The sequence below is a fragment of the Euleptes europaea genome, chromosome 8 (assembly GCF_029931775.1).
Source record: "Euleptes europaea isolate rEulEur1 chromosome 8, rEulEur1.hap1, whole genome shotgun sequence".
NCBI lineage: Eukaryota > Metazoa > Chordata > Lepidosauria > Squamata > Sphaerodactylidae > Euleptes > Euleptes europaea.
Genome location: NC_079319.1, coordinates 38,163,076 through 38,181,390, shown reverse-complemented (window position 1 = coordinate 38,181,390; position 18,315 = coordinate 38,163,076). Strand labels below are relative to the sequence as shown.

At 39.8% G+C, this 18,315-nt stretch overlaps 1 protein-coding gene across 2 annotated transcripts in view; it reads left to right on the top strand.

The window, feature by feature from the left end:
- Positions 1 to 18,315, top strand: part of PREX2 (phosphatidylinositol-3,4,5-trisphosphate dependent Rac exchange factor 2) — a 147,326-nt gene that overhangs the window by 48,672 nt on the left and 80,339 nt on the right. For both annotated transcript variants that reach the window (XM_056854475.1, XM_056854474.1), the window contains exons 7-15: positions 1,551 to 1,684; positions 2,170 to 2,273; positions 4,290 to 4,439; positions 7,501 to 7,645; positions 8,963 to 9,063; positions 12,132 to 12,235; positions 14,480 to 14,529; positions 16,207 to 16,282; positions 17,426 to 17,498. In XM_056854475.1, the coding sequence (XP_056710453.1) occupies positions 1,551 to 1,684; positions 2,170 to 2,273; positions 4,290 to 4,439; positions 7,501 to 7,645; positions 8,963 to 9,063; positions 12,132 to 12,235; positions 14,480 to 14,529; positions 16,207 to 16,282; positions 17,426 to 17,498 (937 nt within the window). The remainder of the gene's footprint in view (positions 1 to 1,550; positions 1,685 to 2,169; positions 2,274 to 4,289; positions 4,440 to 7,500; positions 7,646 to 8,962; positions 9,064 to 12,131; positions 12,236 to 14,479; positions 14,530 to 16,206; positions 16,283 to 17,425; positions 17,499 to 18,315) is intronic.

The following is an 18,315-nucleotide window of genomic DNA, read 5'->3' as shown; positions in this document are numbered from 1 at the left end:
CCTTACCTACTGGATGGTAGGATTTTCTGTAGCAATGAAAACAAGTGAAAATGGATGGACGTCATCATCCACCCAAATTAAGTGGAATTTTATTTTAAATATTGTAATTTTATTAAATTTTAAATATTTTGATATCTTAAAGTAAGGGTTTATTAGAATTAGCAACAAAAGTTGAACTGATAATTGAAATTGTGTTGGAATTTATCAGCTTTTGAATAATTTACAAACTAAAAGGCAAGATGATAAGGGCAAGTGGGGCAAAGATGGTGGATATCTCATTCTGCAAAAAGAATGGGACTGGATTTGGAGAAATATTGAACTATAAATAATGTTTATATAAATGTTTTTTGAAGTTACAGTTCAATTGGTATTTTACAGATCTGACCGGGTAGCCGAATCCTGAAGGGGGGGGCAGTTCTGCGGCAGCAAGGAGTGGTGCAGCTGCATTGCCTCCTCTGAGGCTTCCCAGCCACTGTGGGGGAAAAAAGAGACCTGAAAAAATAAAAAAAATTAGAAGGGAGAAAATCCCCCATTGCTGACAAAGGGGCTGCACCACTGAAAAAGGTGGTGTAGCCCCACCGCCACTCCTGGAGTGCAAGGGCTGTGGAAGCTGCCTAAAAGAATGCCCTGGGAACGCCCCCCCCCCCATGCCAGCGCAGGCTTTCCCTTTTGGGGAAAGCCCTGCCAGAGTGGCTGTGCTGGCAGCAGGGGCCAGCGGTGCCTGCCAGTGCACGGATGCTGGTGTGTTGGCCCCCGCACTGGCGTAGGTGCCCCCTTATTCCGTGATAAGGGGGCACTTACACTGGCGCAGTCATGCCAGCTGGAGGGCTCAGAAATGTGGTCGCACAAGACCTTGCACAAGAGGAAATATGAGGTGTTTCAAGAAGTTTAACTTAATGCAAGCAGCTACCATGATCATTTTATTGTGTTTCTAACTGCTCAAGAATTCTAGGAAAAGTAGAAATTATGCGCTGGATCCAACCCATTGATTAGAGATATCATGGAATATGAATTGCTATAATGGAACCTAAAGTGCACTTGTAGGTTCTTTTGAAGGATTATATTGGACTCGATGATGTGGAATTACAGTGCAATCCTTTACACCCTTCTAAGACTATTGAACTCAGTGGGCTTAGAAGGTTGTTACTGTTGACGATTACATTGTTTGTCACAGTTCCAATGACTCTAGCAAGAATGTGTGTCATTGTAGTATGGTAATAAACGAATCTGCCATTAGTTATGGACTCTTATAAAAGCATTTGGACTGTGGAACGCAGTTAACTTATTCTGAAAGAGAAATAACACCTCAGTAAAAAAACCTGTAAAAAATGGATTTTGCTTTCTGAACATTTCAACATGAAATTCTCTGATTCCGTACACCTATATGTAATAATAGTACTACTAGTAGTAATAATAGCAATAATAATGCACTTCTTCTTTTTGATTAACTAAAATTGAAAATTAATATGTATGAAAGATACCTTTTAAAGTTTTTTTTTAAAGTTTTGCAAACATCAATCATTTGTTTTTTTTTTTTTTTTCTCTGTTAGGGTTCTAACATCACAGACGCATGCACAGAAATGTTGATGCATGGAGTCTTGTTGAAAATCTCTGCAGGAAATATTCAGGAACGGGTGTTTTTTCTTTTTGACAATCTTTTAGTCTATTGCAAAAGAAAACATAGGTAAGACATTGTTCGCTTATGCTTTGAAGGCTGACTTCATAAAACATGGATTTTATTGTTAAAATATTCCTGGTGCTCCGAGGAAACTGCTATAATGCTAGGCTATATACTTAATTATTGAACTATGAAGCTCTATCCCATAAGAAGAAACTACATCAAAGATTTGGAACAAACTGTTTGAAGGATAGTTCCTTTACCCTGTAATTTCAACTGTGAATAAATGGTGAATTATCACAGGATACAGAATAAAATAAGAAGTTTTGAGTATTTAAAAAATATGATTTATTGCTTGCCTAGTACAATTAATGGCTAATTATGTTTTAAGTCATGATGAAAATAGGTGTTCTTTTTTTCACTTTTGGTTCTATCCAGTGGATTCCTTCTGTGAAGTAAGGTGCCTTTCTCTACTGTAGTAAGGCACCTTACTTAATTCAAGAGCCATTGGATCCAACCCACTGCCATTGTGATTCTTCATCCCTCCACAGACGATTGAAGAACAGCAAAGCATCCCCAGATGGACATCGGTATCTGTTCCGGGGCAGAATAAACACAGAAGTGATGGAGGTGGAAAACGTAGATGATGGTACAGGTATGTGCATCTTAACCAATCAAAACATACTTAGTACTTTTTTTGTTATATGTAGCATCTTTCTAGGTTTGTTTTTTTTGTAAAATGTCACAGATTGATGTTCATTTTTGTCTTTGTCAGCTACTCAATCAGGTTGTTATAGTACATTTGTAGGTAGGTAGGTCAAATTTATTGTATATGGCCAAAGGCCATGATGATATAACAAAAACAGCTACTCAAGCAGTAATAAATAAAACAACAATACAAGTACAATAAAATTGAGAGCAATATTAAAACTTCTGGGGCCAAAACATAATATACATAGCAGTGCATTAAATGTCAAGCAAAAAAATTGTGCATATTTTCTTAGTGGCCAGTGCATGTAGAGACATTATATAGGTATCATGCAGTCATCATTGGAAAGAAGACAGATTATTTTATCCACTACTGAGTGTGTAGCTAGCCTGGCTAAAATGGATGTAAGAAAATTGGAACTAGGTGCCGAATAAAAATGGCAAAACAGAACACAATGAAAAATACGTAGAATTTTGGAGACAAAACTACATCCTTATTTGCTTTATAAATATACCCTCCTGAACAATTCTATTTTATGCATTTTGTGGAATGATAGGCGTGTGGGAGCCTTCCTTACTTTGTCAGGTGGGCTGTTCCACCAGGTAGGTTCACAACAGGGAAGGCTCAATAATGGGAAGTTATTGATCTTACTCCTTTGCATGGTGATACCTTTCAGAAGACTTTGCTCAGATAAGTGATGCTTCCACAGCAGAGCGTATCAGGAAAGGCTGTTCTGGACATATGAGGTCCTAGGCCATGAAGGTTTTGTATATGATAACCAACACCTTGATTTGAATCTGGAAATGAATCAGTAGCCAGTGGAACGACTTCAGGATAGCTATAATATACATCTTTCACCTAGTTCCCTATAGGAATTGAGCTATGGTATTCTGTACCATGTGGAGTTTTAGAGGTATCTTTAAGGGCATCTTTAAAGGTATCTTTAAAAATACATATCCTTCTTATCTCCCTCATGAGGATCCAAAGCAGCTTATCACATTGCTATTTCCTCCTCTTTATCCTCGCAACAAGATTTTTATTAAGGATTCTACAGTGTGACCAGTTTATTCATGATCTTATGGAGCATTTATCTGCCTTAGAATTCAATACTCTGTAAACTGCGGGGAGGGGAGTGTAGTAGAGCTTTTCGTTTGTTTTGTGTCCCATTAGTTTGGGATGCTAGAACCAGCATGGGGTAGTGGTTAAGAATGGCAGACTCTCCTCTGGAGAACCAGGTTCGATTCCCCACTCCTCCAGGTGAAGCCTGCTGGGTGACCTTGGGCCAATCACAGTTCTCTCAGAGCTCTCTCAGCCCACACCGAGGGAGACAATGTCAAACCACCTCCGAATGTCTCTTGCCTTGAAAACCCTACAGGGTTGCCATAAGTCAGCTGTGACTTGACAGCACTTCCCGCCACCACCAGTTTGGGATACTGCATGAGGTTGCTTAGTTAGACACTGAAGTTTGGTATTTGCTAAAACAACTTCTTTTAGTACAATGATGCCCTACTAGAGGCACACTTGTGTCTTGATTGTGCTAACTGACCTCTTAAAGGACTAGACCAGTTCTATGATGATATGATTTTCTCTCACTTGATTGGCTATGCTGTTTCACCCTTAGCCAATTGTGCTTTGTGCCTCATTTGAATCATGTTTGGACAGGCACTGGGATCAGTAGGCACACAGATAACACCTGTATGTTATTTTCTTACAGTAGCTCTTGGTGATTGGGAGAAAGATGTATGGGAAGGTTTACCATCCTCTGCTTGTGCCATAGCCCTGATTTTTATTAGGTAATTCTGTGACTGCCTTTTAAAAATGGTGGGAGATTCTAATCATGGGTCCCTGGGGCACATCTAGTTCTAGGGGGCACACATTATCTTGTGTAGTACAGATAATAACTTTTTATTGTCGGACGTGTTCAAGACACTTAAGGGCTTTCTTTCTACTACCATTTTCCAGCTGACTACCACAGCAGTGGCCATATTGTTATAAATGGTTGGAAGATACACAACACTGCAAAGAACAAATGGTTTGTGTGTATGGCCAAAACAGCTGAAGAAAAGCAGGAATGGCTGGAAGCTATTCTGAAAGAAAGAGAGAGAAGAAAAGGTGCGCACATAAACTTTATACCAGATTTTTTTCTAAGTAGATGATGATACACTTGGAATGAACTTGGCTGTGCCCTTTTTGCCATTGTTTCCTGCATTGGAAGGCATGAAGAATCTAAATTACCCTTTCAAAACTTCTCCTTTCTCTACTGATTTCATTCACACTTTCCTGCTCCTTATTCTGCTTGTCTGAGATGCAGCTCTGGAATCTTTAAAGAAAGGGCTGTTGTTAGAGTTTCTTAATGTGTTTTTTTAAAAAAAATCTCCAACAAATGTTTTTTCCTCGCTCATTCAAGAAAAGAGGAATAAGGGCTCGATATATGATCTGGCAGTGCTGCATGGCAGCGGATGTGATGGTTTACTGTCAATAATATAGTATGGAGTGCTAAACTCCAAAATGAAGAAAAAAATTGTTGAAATATTATTGATATTTCCATATTTCCATGTTGTGCCAACACTCAACCAGTTGTGTCAAAGAACAATAGTCAGTTGGTGCTTGGATGAACATCACACTAGACATAGAAGTAAAAGAGATGTTGGAGGAACAGTTACACATTTTACCAGCAGTGGGGTGTTAGCCATTTGTATCAGGATTTTCCATGAATAGGGATACTTTTAAATGGAGAGATATTTGGATCTCCCAGTAATAGCTGGCTTCTGTGAGGGAATGGATTCTCCACCTGGACTGTGTGAGGACCATACTTTTTATGCCTGAAGAAGCCAGTGGATTGGATTCTACCAACTGTGAATACAAGGCACTCATACAGGTGGATTTCCCTAGCAGCCCTTCAAGACCCCTGAAAGGGTGTTGGAGGACATTTGTGGACAAAATGCTCCAAGACACCGGGGAAGGTGGCTTCAATAAGTAGGGAAACTGGGTGACGCTTGTAAGAGCCAACCCATTGTATAGAAAGCCTTGCTAAAGGTATAGCCAGAAGCTTTGAGGGAAATGAGATGGGAGGAGGATCTGCCACACCCCTCACTTTTTATTTTGACTATTTACACATTTCTACGGTCTCCTTTCCCCCCCATGCAAAATACCTTTGTAGACACCTCTTTTACAAATCACAATGAACTGGCACTTATAGGTAGAATAACATGATTCAGCAACATACGTTTGCAAAATTAAAATACTGCTGCTAAAAGTTGTTAATGAACCGCATTTCATTTACCGTGAGTAAAACAGTAGTTTAGTTCTTTTGTTTTCTTCACAAGATATTAACCAAAATCCTGCTTACTTAGATGAATGCAGACCGATTCAAAAGGTTCACACTAGTATATCTGAACAGAGAATTCAACTGGCCTTCTGAAGCAGAGATCTAGTGATCTTAGAAGTTGCTATTTGAGAAAAATGAAAGGAGAAGGGGGCATATTTTCACATTGCTTCTCCTTACAATTGAACATTGTGGGCATTGCCCAACTGACTATATTAGTACTTGTCATGCAAAGAATATCTTGGGAACAGAGGAATTCAACCAAGAAGAATTTTAACTTGAATGTTTAAGGTGATTTACCAAAACACTCTTTCCTAGGGGTTGTTGCCCATTTCTGTGGTCTGATTTAATTCCTGAGTTAGCTAATTGTATGTGCTTTAGGGTAAACTTGGATAAAATGGTAGATAATCTGTGACTAGATCTTCCATTTTTTTAAGCAGCTATGGAACCACCTAATTGGATTGGGGTAGGGGTTTAAACTTTTCCTGATTCTATTTAATCCATTCCCCAGTTGTGATTTGGGTAGTGGTTTAAATTTTGATATACAGTGACAAGGGAAAAGATTAAAATTTCTCTTCCAGTACCATAGGCCTGCTCTGGTTTGTTCCATTGCCCATGGCTACCTTTAAGTTAAATAAAAGTGGGAGATCTGCTAATGACTCTGTCTAATCAAACTTGGTCATGCAGAGGAAGACAATATTTTTCTTAATTGTCTGTCTTCAGTTGGGTCTTCCCGAGAAATACAGTTGTTTGGGATTTGTGGCTAGAAACTACTGTAGTATAAGAGAAACAGATACCAGCATTTTGTGTGTCTGCTTTTATTTGGTTTTGCCCTTGTGATCCTGCCTTTATTAACTGACTTGGTTCCACTGCTGTATTTCTGGTTTCCCTGGTAACCCAACATGTAGGATGAAAATCAGTCCATTCAGACTTTCCAAATCACTATAGGCTGGGATTCCTATTGAATGGTGATGTCTGAAAAGCTTCAATGTACAATGAGCTATGTAGTCAATATGCATTTGGCAATCTGTAGACATGATGGATATGTTGTCGTTTGTGCTTAAAGTATCAGGGTCATCTGAATCTATTTTATGTCTCCTAGCAAGTGTAGTTATCTGATCGAGGATAGAAAGCAGCTGTTTTTTTGTTGTTGTTGTTAGATTCGAGTCCAGTAGCACCTTAGATACCATCAAGAGTTTCAGGGTATAAGCTTTTGAGAATCAAAGCTCCATTTCTCAGACATGAGTAGGAATGGAGATCTCTGAGTCCTTTTATCACAGTCAGAAGGTGGGAGAGGTGTTGTAAAGAATGCTTGTAAGGGATGCAGAGGTCCAATGCATATTGTAATCAGCTTGATTAGAGCAGAGGGGGATGCTTGGGGGCAGAAAATTAACATCTGTAGTGAGATAAGAAGAACGCCGTGACACAGAGTGGTAGGCTGCAGTACTGTAGTCCAAGCTCTGAATTAGATCCCAACGGAAGTTGGTCTCAGGTAGCCGGCTCAAGGTTGACTCAGCCTTCCATCCTTCCGAGGTCAGTAAAATGAGTACCCAGCTTGCTGGGAGTAAAGGGAAGATAACTGGGGAAGGCACTGGAAAACCACCCCGTAAACAAAGTCTGCCTAGTAAATGTCGGGATCTGACATCACCACATGGGGCAGGAATGACCCAGTGCTTGCACAGGGGACCTTTACCTTTTTTAGTGACATAAGAAATCTATGTCCCTATTCAGCCCTTGGTGGTCTATTGTTCTGAACTTGTCAATGAACTCAAGTTTAGCAATCCCATGTTGTAATTTCTTCTTGAATTTTTTTTTGTGTTTAAATTCTGTTTTCATTTTGTTTGTCAGGGCTAAAACTAGGCATGGAACAAGATACTTGGGCAATGATCTCTGAACAAGGAGAGAAACTTTACAAAATGATGTGCAGGCAAGGAAACCTGATCAAAGACAGAAAGAGAAAATTAACTACCTTCCCCAAATGTTTCCTTGGGAGGTATGTGCCATTCTTATCTTACTTGAACTGTGTTTCAGCTATTGATTATTATGATACCTTTATTCTCAAACGTTTTAACTGCTATATTAAATTGTTTCTTTTGCTGATTTTTGGCCATTTTTATAGTACAGGGTTTTAAACCTTTAGACTTCCATTTGACATTTGTTTTTTCAATATTGTATTATGTTTGTTGTTGCTAAAAATGTTTTCTTTAAATAGATACTTTTACTGAGTTAGTTTCTTGTCCACAACAAATATTCTAAAGTAGGATTTAGTGGTAAGTAAGAAACAAACTCCAGTTTGTTGAAGCACCTGAACTTGAACTTCACAATAGATAAACCAGAAAGTCTTCCAATAATTCTCCACAGGAGTAGAGGAGAGAGTGCAAGAGATTGATCAGGTTTATCATCACAAATAAATTGGAGTTTGTTCATGATGCCTTAATGGGCTTATTACTTTTCTGGATCCTCAAGAGCAATCATAAAATCAAAACGGCCTTATTAAGTTTGAGGCAATTGTATTTAATCATAGAAACTGTAAAGGGATTACATTTGTATTAAATATATAAATATATGAAAGGGATTATATTGAATCCCAGAAATTTTAAAGGAAGAGAAAATAAACATGATGCATAAAGAGTTATTTATCTATATAAATGAGCATGGTTATAAGAATCTATGCATCTTTCTCCAGATTGTCCCAGGTGCCTATTCCACAATCAATCAGTCCTCACCTTTATTGGCATATTCCACAATAGCCTATTCAACAAGATAAATATTCCTCTCAAATAAAGATAAGGCAGGCAGTTTAAAAACAATTGATTGGAAATTGACTCTAGTGACACTGCTCCTGGACTTTGTGGCCACATACAGGTCCGGAGTGTCACACTTCTGTAATGTGCACCTGTGTGTCACATGGCTTGAAAAATTAGAGGACCTAGATTTTTGGATGCGTAATATGTATTGCTATATAGTAAATTAAAAACTGAACTCTGTTTCGTTGCAACCACATCTCTGCTACTACAGCTGTTGCCACAATTCTTCCATCATTGGGGAGGGACCATGGCTCAGTGGTAGAACATCTGCTTGGCTTGCAGGAAGTCCCAGGTTCAGTCCCCAGAATCTGTCGTTCAAAGGATCAGATATTGGTGATATTCAAGAACTCTGCCTGAAACCCTGGAGAACCACTGCCAGTCTAACTAGACAATACTACTCTAATGGACCAGTGGGCTGATTTAATGGAAGGCAACTCCATCGTTCAGATTCCTTTTTAGAAGTTCTAAAAATAATATTCCTTAAAACTTGTTTTTCTAATTAGTGAATTTGTATCCTGGTTGTTGGAAATTGGAGAGATTCACAGACCTGAAGAAGGTGTTCATCTTGGCCAGGCTTTGCTAGAGAATGGCATTATCCACCATGGTAATTTATTTAATACAACATTTCAAATATATTTCTTTAAGATTCCTTTTTATCTCTAAGTGTATCATATGAAGTGTTTGAGTTCTCCTCTTATCACATTTGCTTTGATTACTTAGTTTTTGAATTGTGGAGACATGGATATGGCCCTTGAACCAGTGCCGTCCTTCCACTAGACCACCTGGTTATACCTATTTAGGGAAGACCCTTGGCCAGTTAAAAGAAGCCATGACAAAACTTTGAATCCTATGGGCCTTGGCAATTTTAATTCTACCAGGGTTGCGAGAACAAGTTCTAGATCACTTAGCTTAAACCAGTTTGCGTGATGTCTTAGATTAAACCAGTTATCGTAACCTTTTTCAAACTTGACAAAAATGGGGTTTACAATTCGAACTATCTTGGCCTGCTGGTGGATAATCTTTACTGGGGGAGTGTGGCTTTGTTGATTCTTGGTAGACAGGCTTAGAGTGGATGCATTCCTGTTCAAGCTGGATGTATTCCTGTTCAGTAGTTCAGTAGTTATCTTGACAGGTAAGTTCCCAAAAAGTTTGCAGAGAACTGCTGCTTAATTGTGTGTGTGTGTAAAGTGCCGCCAAGTCGCAGCTGACTTATGGCGACCCCTTTATGGGAGTTTTCAAGGCATGAGACTAACGGAGGTGGTTTGCCAGTGCCTTCCTCTGCACAGCAAACCTGGTATTCCTTGGTGGTCTCCCATCCAAATACTAACCAGGGCTGACCCTGCTTAGCTTCTGAGATCTGACGAGATCAGGCTAGCCTGGGCCACCCAGGTCAGGCCTGCTTAATTACATGGAAGTAATTTCTGAGGTGCTATGGTATATAATAAGAGCCCCGTGGCACAGAGTGGTAAGCTGCAGTACTGCAGTCAAAAGCTCTGCTCACGACCTGAGTTCGATCCCGACGGAAGTCGGTTTCAGGTAGCCGGCTCAAGGTTGACTCTTGAAACTTAATTGAGATATAAGAATAATTAAGATCAGACCATATCACGATGGGATAGAATACTTCATTAAGAGGCGGACGGAGGTGATGGGGAAGTCAATAAAGTTTCCTTTATTTTTTATTTTTATTTAGCATTTAAATAATTATAACAACATTACTTATGATTTAGTTTTTTATATTACTTTTATTGTTGTTTGTTAACATGGAAAATTTATATTATAAAAACCAATAAAAAATTTCAAAAAAAAAAAAAAAGGTTGACTTAGCCTTCCATCCTTCCGAGGTCGGTAAAATAAGTACCCAGCTTGCTGGGGGTAAGGGGAAGATGACTGGGGAAGGCACTGGCAAACCACCCCACAAACAAAGTCTGTCTAGTAAACGTCGGGATGTGGCGTCACCCCATGGGTCAGGAATGACCCGGTGCTTGCACAGGGGACCTTTATCTTTATCTTTATGGTATATAATATCTGCAAAAAGTTGCTGGGAGAGGTTATATGAGGATCTGAAACAGCTACATGCTGTTGTTGCTTTTAAATGGTTTAAAAAATTATATATTTTTAGGACTATGTTGTTGCTTAGTTTAATGATTTTTCATTGCAATATCTGTGTTGTTTTACGTTCTGTGATTCTAAGTCACTTCAGACCCTTGGTTAGGAAGCAAGATATAAATGAAAATAGCAATACATATAAGTGATTATGTATGCACATACAACTGTGTATGCATGTATTTAATTTAAATATTTATTTCTAACAGTGCAATCCTAAGCAGAACTACACCAATCTAAGATCACTGACTTTACTATAATTCTGCTTAGAATTGCATGGCCCTGGCCTGGATGGCCCAGGCTAGCCTGATCTCGTCAGATCTCAGAAGCTAAGCGGGGTCAGCCCTGGTTAGTATTTGGATGGGAGACCACCAAGGAATACCAGGGTTGCTGTGCAGAGGAAGGCACTGGCAAACCACCTCTGTTAGTCTCTTGCCATGAAAACCCCAAAAAAGGGTCGCCATAAGTCGGCTGCGACTTGATGGCACTTTACACACACAGAATTGCATGGCAAGTTTGGTGTCATGGATAAATTCTAGCCATTCATTAGTGGGCCCATCTCTCTTTTTAGATATTTTGCCCTGTTCATAAGAAATCCAAGTTAATAAATGCCAGTTTCCTATAAGTACAACAGAGTGTTTCATTCCGTAAAGCCAGTTAATTAATTTTAATCGGAGAGATTAATAAATAATCTAAATTTCTGAAAAGGCAATAGACAATGGATGGACAGCATGCAGTTTCTTGCTTCCTCTTTTGCAGCCCACCCACTTAAACATCTCCAGATGCTGCATACAGTTATTTTTGCTGTTGCTACCTTCTTCATTTCTCAGTGTTCTTAATATTCTACTTACTAGCTCTGTAGTCAGTTCAAAAAGTTTCTGTAGATTGGTGTTTTGTAGCAACGATTTGGTTACAAGTCTCTCTCTCTCCCCCCCCCCCCCGGGTCAAATAGCTGTCAACCCCGTAGGTTTCCAAGGCAAGAGATATTCAGAGGTGGTTTGCCATTGTCTGCCTCTGCATAGCAACCCTGGACTTTCTTGGAGGTCACCCATCCAAGTACTGTCCAGGGCTGACCCTGCTTAGCTTCCAAGAGCTGATGTGATCAGGCTAGCCTTGTTTTGTCTGTTATTCTCTCACTGATGCTTATTGATCCCATGTGTTTACATGTTCTAGTTGTGTTTTATATTTATGTGTGTTTTAATTTTGTTTTTAATGTTTTGATTGCTGCCTTGCAGTGGAAAGGCATCTTAAAATGTTTAAAATAAAATAAAATACCTACATTTTGTGAAAATCAGGTTGGTGTAAGGGACACCAAAATAAAATCCAAGCTAAGGATCTTTCCATTATGAGGCACTAGGTAAATGAATTTAATACAAAAACTGATAGATTGATATTGCGGGATATTGGCAGAGAATGCACTAAGATATAAAATTAGTAGGTTGCCAGAATGAAAAATTTTACAAGCCCTTAGAACACAGATATGTTGGAATGGCTGAGGTAATGAACTAATTTCCTTGATGAGATAGAATGGTAGAATTTTTCAAGTAATTTTATGTTTGATTTTTTTAGTTACCGATAAGCACCAATTCAAGCCTGAGCACATGCTGTACAGATTTCGTTATGATGATGGCACATACTACCCAAGAAATGAAATGCAGGATCTAATTTCCAAGGTATAAGTATTTTGTTTTAGTATTAATTTTTTTTCTGATACAGGTATTATGATTAAAAACTTAGTAGTGACCTTGGTCAGTTTCAGAGGCAAGCTATGTTGGTCTGCAGTAGAACAAGTAGATTCAAGTCCAGTAGCACCTTAGAGACCAAACAAATTATGGGAGTATAAAATTATGGGAGTATAAGCTTTTGAGACAAGCTCTGATGAAGGGAGAGTTAAATTTTGCATATAATGTTTGATTATAATCCTTGGTTCAAGCAAATGATCCTTTGTATATATGTGAAATTGACTCAATAAAGGAAGCCACAGCCCTCAGTTTGCAAGATCTGTGCAAGGCTGTCAAAGATAGGACATTTTTGCAGGACATTGATTCATAGGGAAGCGACTTGACGGCACTTAACACACACACACTTGATAAAATTACGATATCCAATAACTTTTATGTGAACATTATACCACTGCATGGAACATACAAGATGGCTCGTGGACTGGGAAAGTTTAGTGCAGTTTAATGCAATGCCTCAATCTTTTTTATTTCATGTAGGAAATGTAGATAATATTTGGAATCTGGGAAGATTTTTTTTAGGTCTGATTGGTGGCTGATTTCCTTTCAATGAGTAAATTATGATACTTATTTCTTGAAGTTCTAGAAAGCATGTTATGATTGATCTTGAGTTTCAGGCATTCATGTCATTTCAATCCAAAAGACAAAAAGCAGCATGATATTTTACAGGACAGTAGTCCACTGGAGTACTACTGGTTAGAGAACAGGGCAGGCTAGAGCTCCACAGTGCATACACCCAAGTACCCAATGAAAGCTGGTGATGCCATTGTCTTGTCTCAAAGTCCATGTTGAGTATTATTGGTTACTCACCAGACAACACAATATACCGTATATCTTTGGCTATCCCTGTAGTCCAGTACTGACCAACAGTATCTGTCAGTAAATATTCATCCCCCTATTTAGCTCTTTTGCTTACAGGATCATTTGTATATTTTGAATTGGATGCCATGATACAGTTTACTAGTTTTCAGTGCACTGTTGCAGAATTTCTAATGCTGTCATAAGCAGGTGTATTCAGAATCCTACTTAGGTCTATTCAGTGGGGCTTACTTTCAGAACGTGTTCTTAGGATTTCACTGTTCATGTTCTTCAGGTGCTGAAATATTTAAAAGCCAATTCGAGTATAAACTATTCTTAAAGATTTTCAGTCACTTCAACATGAATCCCATTTAATTTGTTGAAAATGTCTGGACAAGATTGTTTTTCAAATGGATGCAAGCAGAAGCAGCCTCTGGTTTTTATGAGCATGAGTGAAAACAAAACACTTGTCCAGTAACTGTTACATTAAAAATACATACACATGAATCCTCGCACATGAATCAGCTTGCTTGTGTGAAACTGTAACACAGGAAGCACAGTCAGAAGAAACATGTGGCAGGGAGGAGGGGCTGTGGCTCAGTGGTAGACCATCTGATTTGTGTGCAGATGGTCGTGGGTTCAATTCATTTCAATACAGCAGGTTGGAGGTGATCTGAAAGACCTGTACCTGATACCCTGGAGAGGCTGGAGAGCCATTGCTGGTCAGAGAAGACAACATAGACCTTGAAAGGTCATATAGAATCACAGAATCATAAGAGTTGGAAGGGGCCATACAGGCCATCTAGTCCAACACCTTGCTCAATGCAGGATCAGCCTAGTGCATCCCTGACAAGTGTTTGTCCAGTCTCTGCTTAAAGATTGCCTGTGAAGGGGAGCTCACCACCTCCCTAGGTAGCTGATTCCACTGTTGAACAACTCTTACTATAAAAAACCTTTTCAATCAATCAATGGTCTGATTCACTAAAAGGCAGCTTCATGTGACAAGACAGTTGAAAAATCTTGTTATTGTATACAATAAAAGCCTTTGTGCTAGTCAGCTGATCAATTGATATGTGTGTATTTTGGTGCCTATGAGGTTTGCTTTGCTTTTATGTCACTCTACATTGTTTTTATGATTTAATACAAATAATTTTATGGTTGGCTTTTATGATTTTATTGTTTTTACTTTTGAGCTGCATTGAGGCATGAGAGGTTCAAGTAAATATTTTAAATAAACAATTCAAAGTAATATTTTGAATAAGTATTTTGGATTAATTTTTTTGTCAGTATGTGTATTGATTTTACTTGATGTATGTTTACTTGTATGATTTTACTTGATAAATGTATGTTTAGTGTTAAGTTTACCTGTATTTCTAACAGGGTGTGAGATTGTACTATCGTCTGCACAGTCTGTTTACTCCAGTGGTAAGGTGAGTCTGGCTTTCAGAGCTTCTTTTTGGAAGATTGGCTGTAACTGCTATCCACGTATACTGGGCTAAATGTTAGAGTATTGGTGATGTTGTAAATATCAGTCTGGTATTGTTACAAACGAGAGAATTATAGCAACTTCAAACAGAACAAGATTTATGCACAGACACACTAGGAAAAGAGGAATGTTGTCTGCCTTTGCGCACACAATGTTCCTACAATTACTGGGACGTAGCTGCCAATGACAACACCTGCACTGTGGCCTCTTCTTTGCAGGCTGGTGGCCTGGGATGAGAAAGAGCCACTGGAGCTGCCCCTCTCCAGCCTGAGCCAGGTAGTCAGGGGGAGGGGAGGTAGAAGCCACTGGCACTGAGGAGGCAGTAATGCCGATGGGGAGGACCAGGAGTTGCTCTCTGTCACTTGAGCTAGATAGGCTGGAGGGGGAGGGAGAGGATTCCACCAAAGGCTTCCTACCACTACATCAGCCAGGCAGGTGGCGGCAGTGGCGGCAGTGCTGCTGCTCAATGGGCTGGCCAGGAAGTGGCTGGCTTGTAGGTGGGGGTGGGTGGGTAGGATTGGATCCCTTCCCAAGTTACAAAAGGGGGAAACAGGAGGAGAGCCAAAGCTGGAGCTGCATTTGCCAGACAGGTGTCAGCTCTGCAGGGGAGTGGGACAAGTGGGTGCCCCAATGAGGGAGGGAACAAAAAGGATGGGATCCCCTGCACAAGCCTCGCTAGTCATATATCACTGTGAATTATAGTCATATATCTAATAGTGAACTTGGCTCTCATGTGAATTGATCGATCCAAAGATTGAGGACAGAGAGGGAGCATTCTTCTCTAGAGCTAGTCCCCCCTCCAATGAAGAAGAAGTTAAATCTCCCCCAACACAGGCGCATTGTCTGACCTTGTACAGACAATGTAAACTGGGTATGTATGGGGGGATGGAGAGGAGCTGCTGGAGACTCTGCCACTGACACCAGCCCCACTGCCTTTTCTCGACAGGCAGGTGGGCAGGTAGGTTGGCAGGGGAGGAGGAGTGGGAGGCCCTGCTGCCCCCCCACCAAGGCCAGGCCCTCCACTGCCATCTCTCTTCTGCGGATGGGGGAGGAAGAGTGGGAGCCATCCTGCTTCTCTCTGTCACTGAAGTGGCAACACCAGAAAAATCGTACAAGTTTTTTTTAAAATGAAGGGGGGGGGGGAATACATCTGCCAAAACAGAGGAGATACGAGATCCTGAGGGAGACAGAGGTGGAGGGGGGAGCTGTCATCGCCATGAGAGTTAGATAGGCGGAAGTGCTGCAGGTGGGCAGGGGAAAGGGAATGAGTGGGGCCCACTTCCACCCCACACTCTGCTCTCTGCAGAATGGCAGATAGGGGGATAGGGAAAAGGTGGGTGGTTAGACAGAGTGGTGGTGGGGGCAGACAGGAAGGCAGAGTGGGGGAGGCAGTGAGCAAGATTCCCCCTGCGAATCTTGCAGGTTGAATGACTGGCATATCCTTAATATTTTTAATCAAACTTATTTACAAAAGGTAATGGAAACAGAAATGTTTTTAAATGTTCTGGACAGCATAAAGGTCTGTTCAGATTAACTACAGACTGTATTAAATAGAACATTCAACAAATGTTAAATATGTCTGTTTGAGAGCAAAATATGTTTGTCTTTTTTTCCTAAATAGAGATAAAGATTATCATCTAAGGACCTACAAATCTGTAGTGATGGCTAATAAATTGATAGACTGGCTAATTGCTCAGGTAGGACTGTTTTCTGATACATGTGTACTAGCACAGAAGTGTATGGAAGTATACTTACTGCTATAATAAATGTAGAACTTTTTCCATCTTATATCTTAGCAGTGAATGTTCTGTGACCTTACCATTCTTCTTAAAGAAGTGTTCTGTGGATATAGGAAGCTCTTTTTTTTTAAGTTTCACACCAAACTAATTTAACTTACTTTGTATCTTCTAGAAAATAGCACCTTAGTTGAAATAAATCTATTTACTGAACTGTAAATATTGAAAATTAACTGGGGCAACATAAAAATGCAATAAAGGAATTTTCAGGGATGTGTCATTGAAAGAAAACATCTTCAAGACATAGAACATGCACTTCACGCTTCAGTTTTAACAAGGTGCCACAGATGCAGGTTTTAGTTGAGACTATATATAAGCCATATAGTCTGTTCCTGGCCCACAAAATATTATCCTACAGCTCTTGTAGCTCTGAGATACCATCGTGCAGCAACTAACCTACAGGCAGATATTCCTCTGGACCTGTGAACCCACAGGCAAGTCGTTCTGAGGGACATCATTCATGGGCTTAGTTATAAGTATTTTAGTGAGTTACTTTATGATACTGAAGAACTAGCCCATATTTTATGTGAGAGTATTTGAACAAATAATCATGAGCACCAATGGTGTATGGTTTTAAAAATAGGAGATACTAGGTATAGAAATATCTAAACTGGAGAACCGGGTTTGATTCCTCTCTCCTCCACATGAGCGGTTGACTCTAACCTGGTGAACCGGGTTGGTTTCTCCCTCCTACACATGAAACCTGATGGTTGACCTTGAGCTAGTCACAGTTCTCTCTGAACTCTCTCAGCCTCACAAGGTGTCTGTTGTGGGTAGAGGAAGGGAAGGTAATTTTAAGCTGGTTCAAGATTCCTTAGAAAAATCAGGGTATAAAAACCAACTCTTATTGGTTAGTAATAAGTTGTTAATTTTGTGGCAGTCTGATTCTGGCATAAGTCCAACAGTTCTGTATATTAGGCTTCAAAAATAGCAGAGATTTATGTGCAATCCAATGTCTACATATGCTACAAAAAGATACGCAGTCTCAGTTTTATTTTAAATTGCAGCCTAAGATGTCTGTATTGATGTTTGTACTATTTATAGGGGGATTGCAGGACAAGAGAAGAAGCAATGATTTTTGGAACAGCACTTTGTGACAATGGATTTATGCACCATGGTAAGCAATTCCCACCCAACAGGTTTAGATTGAATTAATTTATACCATGCTATTTAAATGGCTGTTCAGCCCTTTGCCCACTGTTGGTGGGCACATGTGAAAAGCATTTTTAAACACACTAGTTCTGGGTTTCTGAATCAATTGATGACTAAGCATAAAACTTGAATTTCAATCACATACTGCGCTACAATGAAGGATGATTTTGGCTTTAATTTGGAGTTCTTGAATTAGATGCCAGGTACTGAAGAAGGAAATTTGTACAGTATTAATGTCCTAATTTAAGAGATGCTTTTGTGCATCAGTATCACATAGTAGACAAAGATGATGCACAGGCTTGATTGTTTTTGAGGTACAGTGTTCCTTGTGTTGACCATTGTATTAAATATTTACAAGTCAGGAACTTGGAAAGACTTGTGAGGGCATCTCGTTCCCCCTCCCCTAACTTTTCCTCCTTCCCTTTCCTAAAAGTCCCCATAGCCTTCCCGCCTTTCCTGTTTCCTTCTCTCCTTCCCAACCAAGGGCCAACCTATCTTTATCTGCTCCGTCTTGAGCTTTCCTTCCTTCCCTCACCCTGGCAAAACTCTGGCCCAGTTATGTAGTGCTGGCTACTGGTCTGGGACAGGTCCAGTTGTATGGTTGGGAACCTGCAAGGACTAGAGAAGGACACCTCACTTTCCCTCCCCATATTATTTCCTCTTTCCCTCCTCCTGGCAGCATCCAAGGCCTCACCTTTCCTTGCTTCCTTCTTTCCATCCACCAAGGAACAACCCTTCATCTGCTTCTCATCTTCAGCTATATTTTAAAATTTCTATTCCAA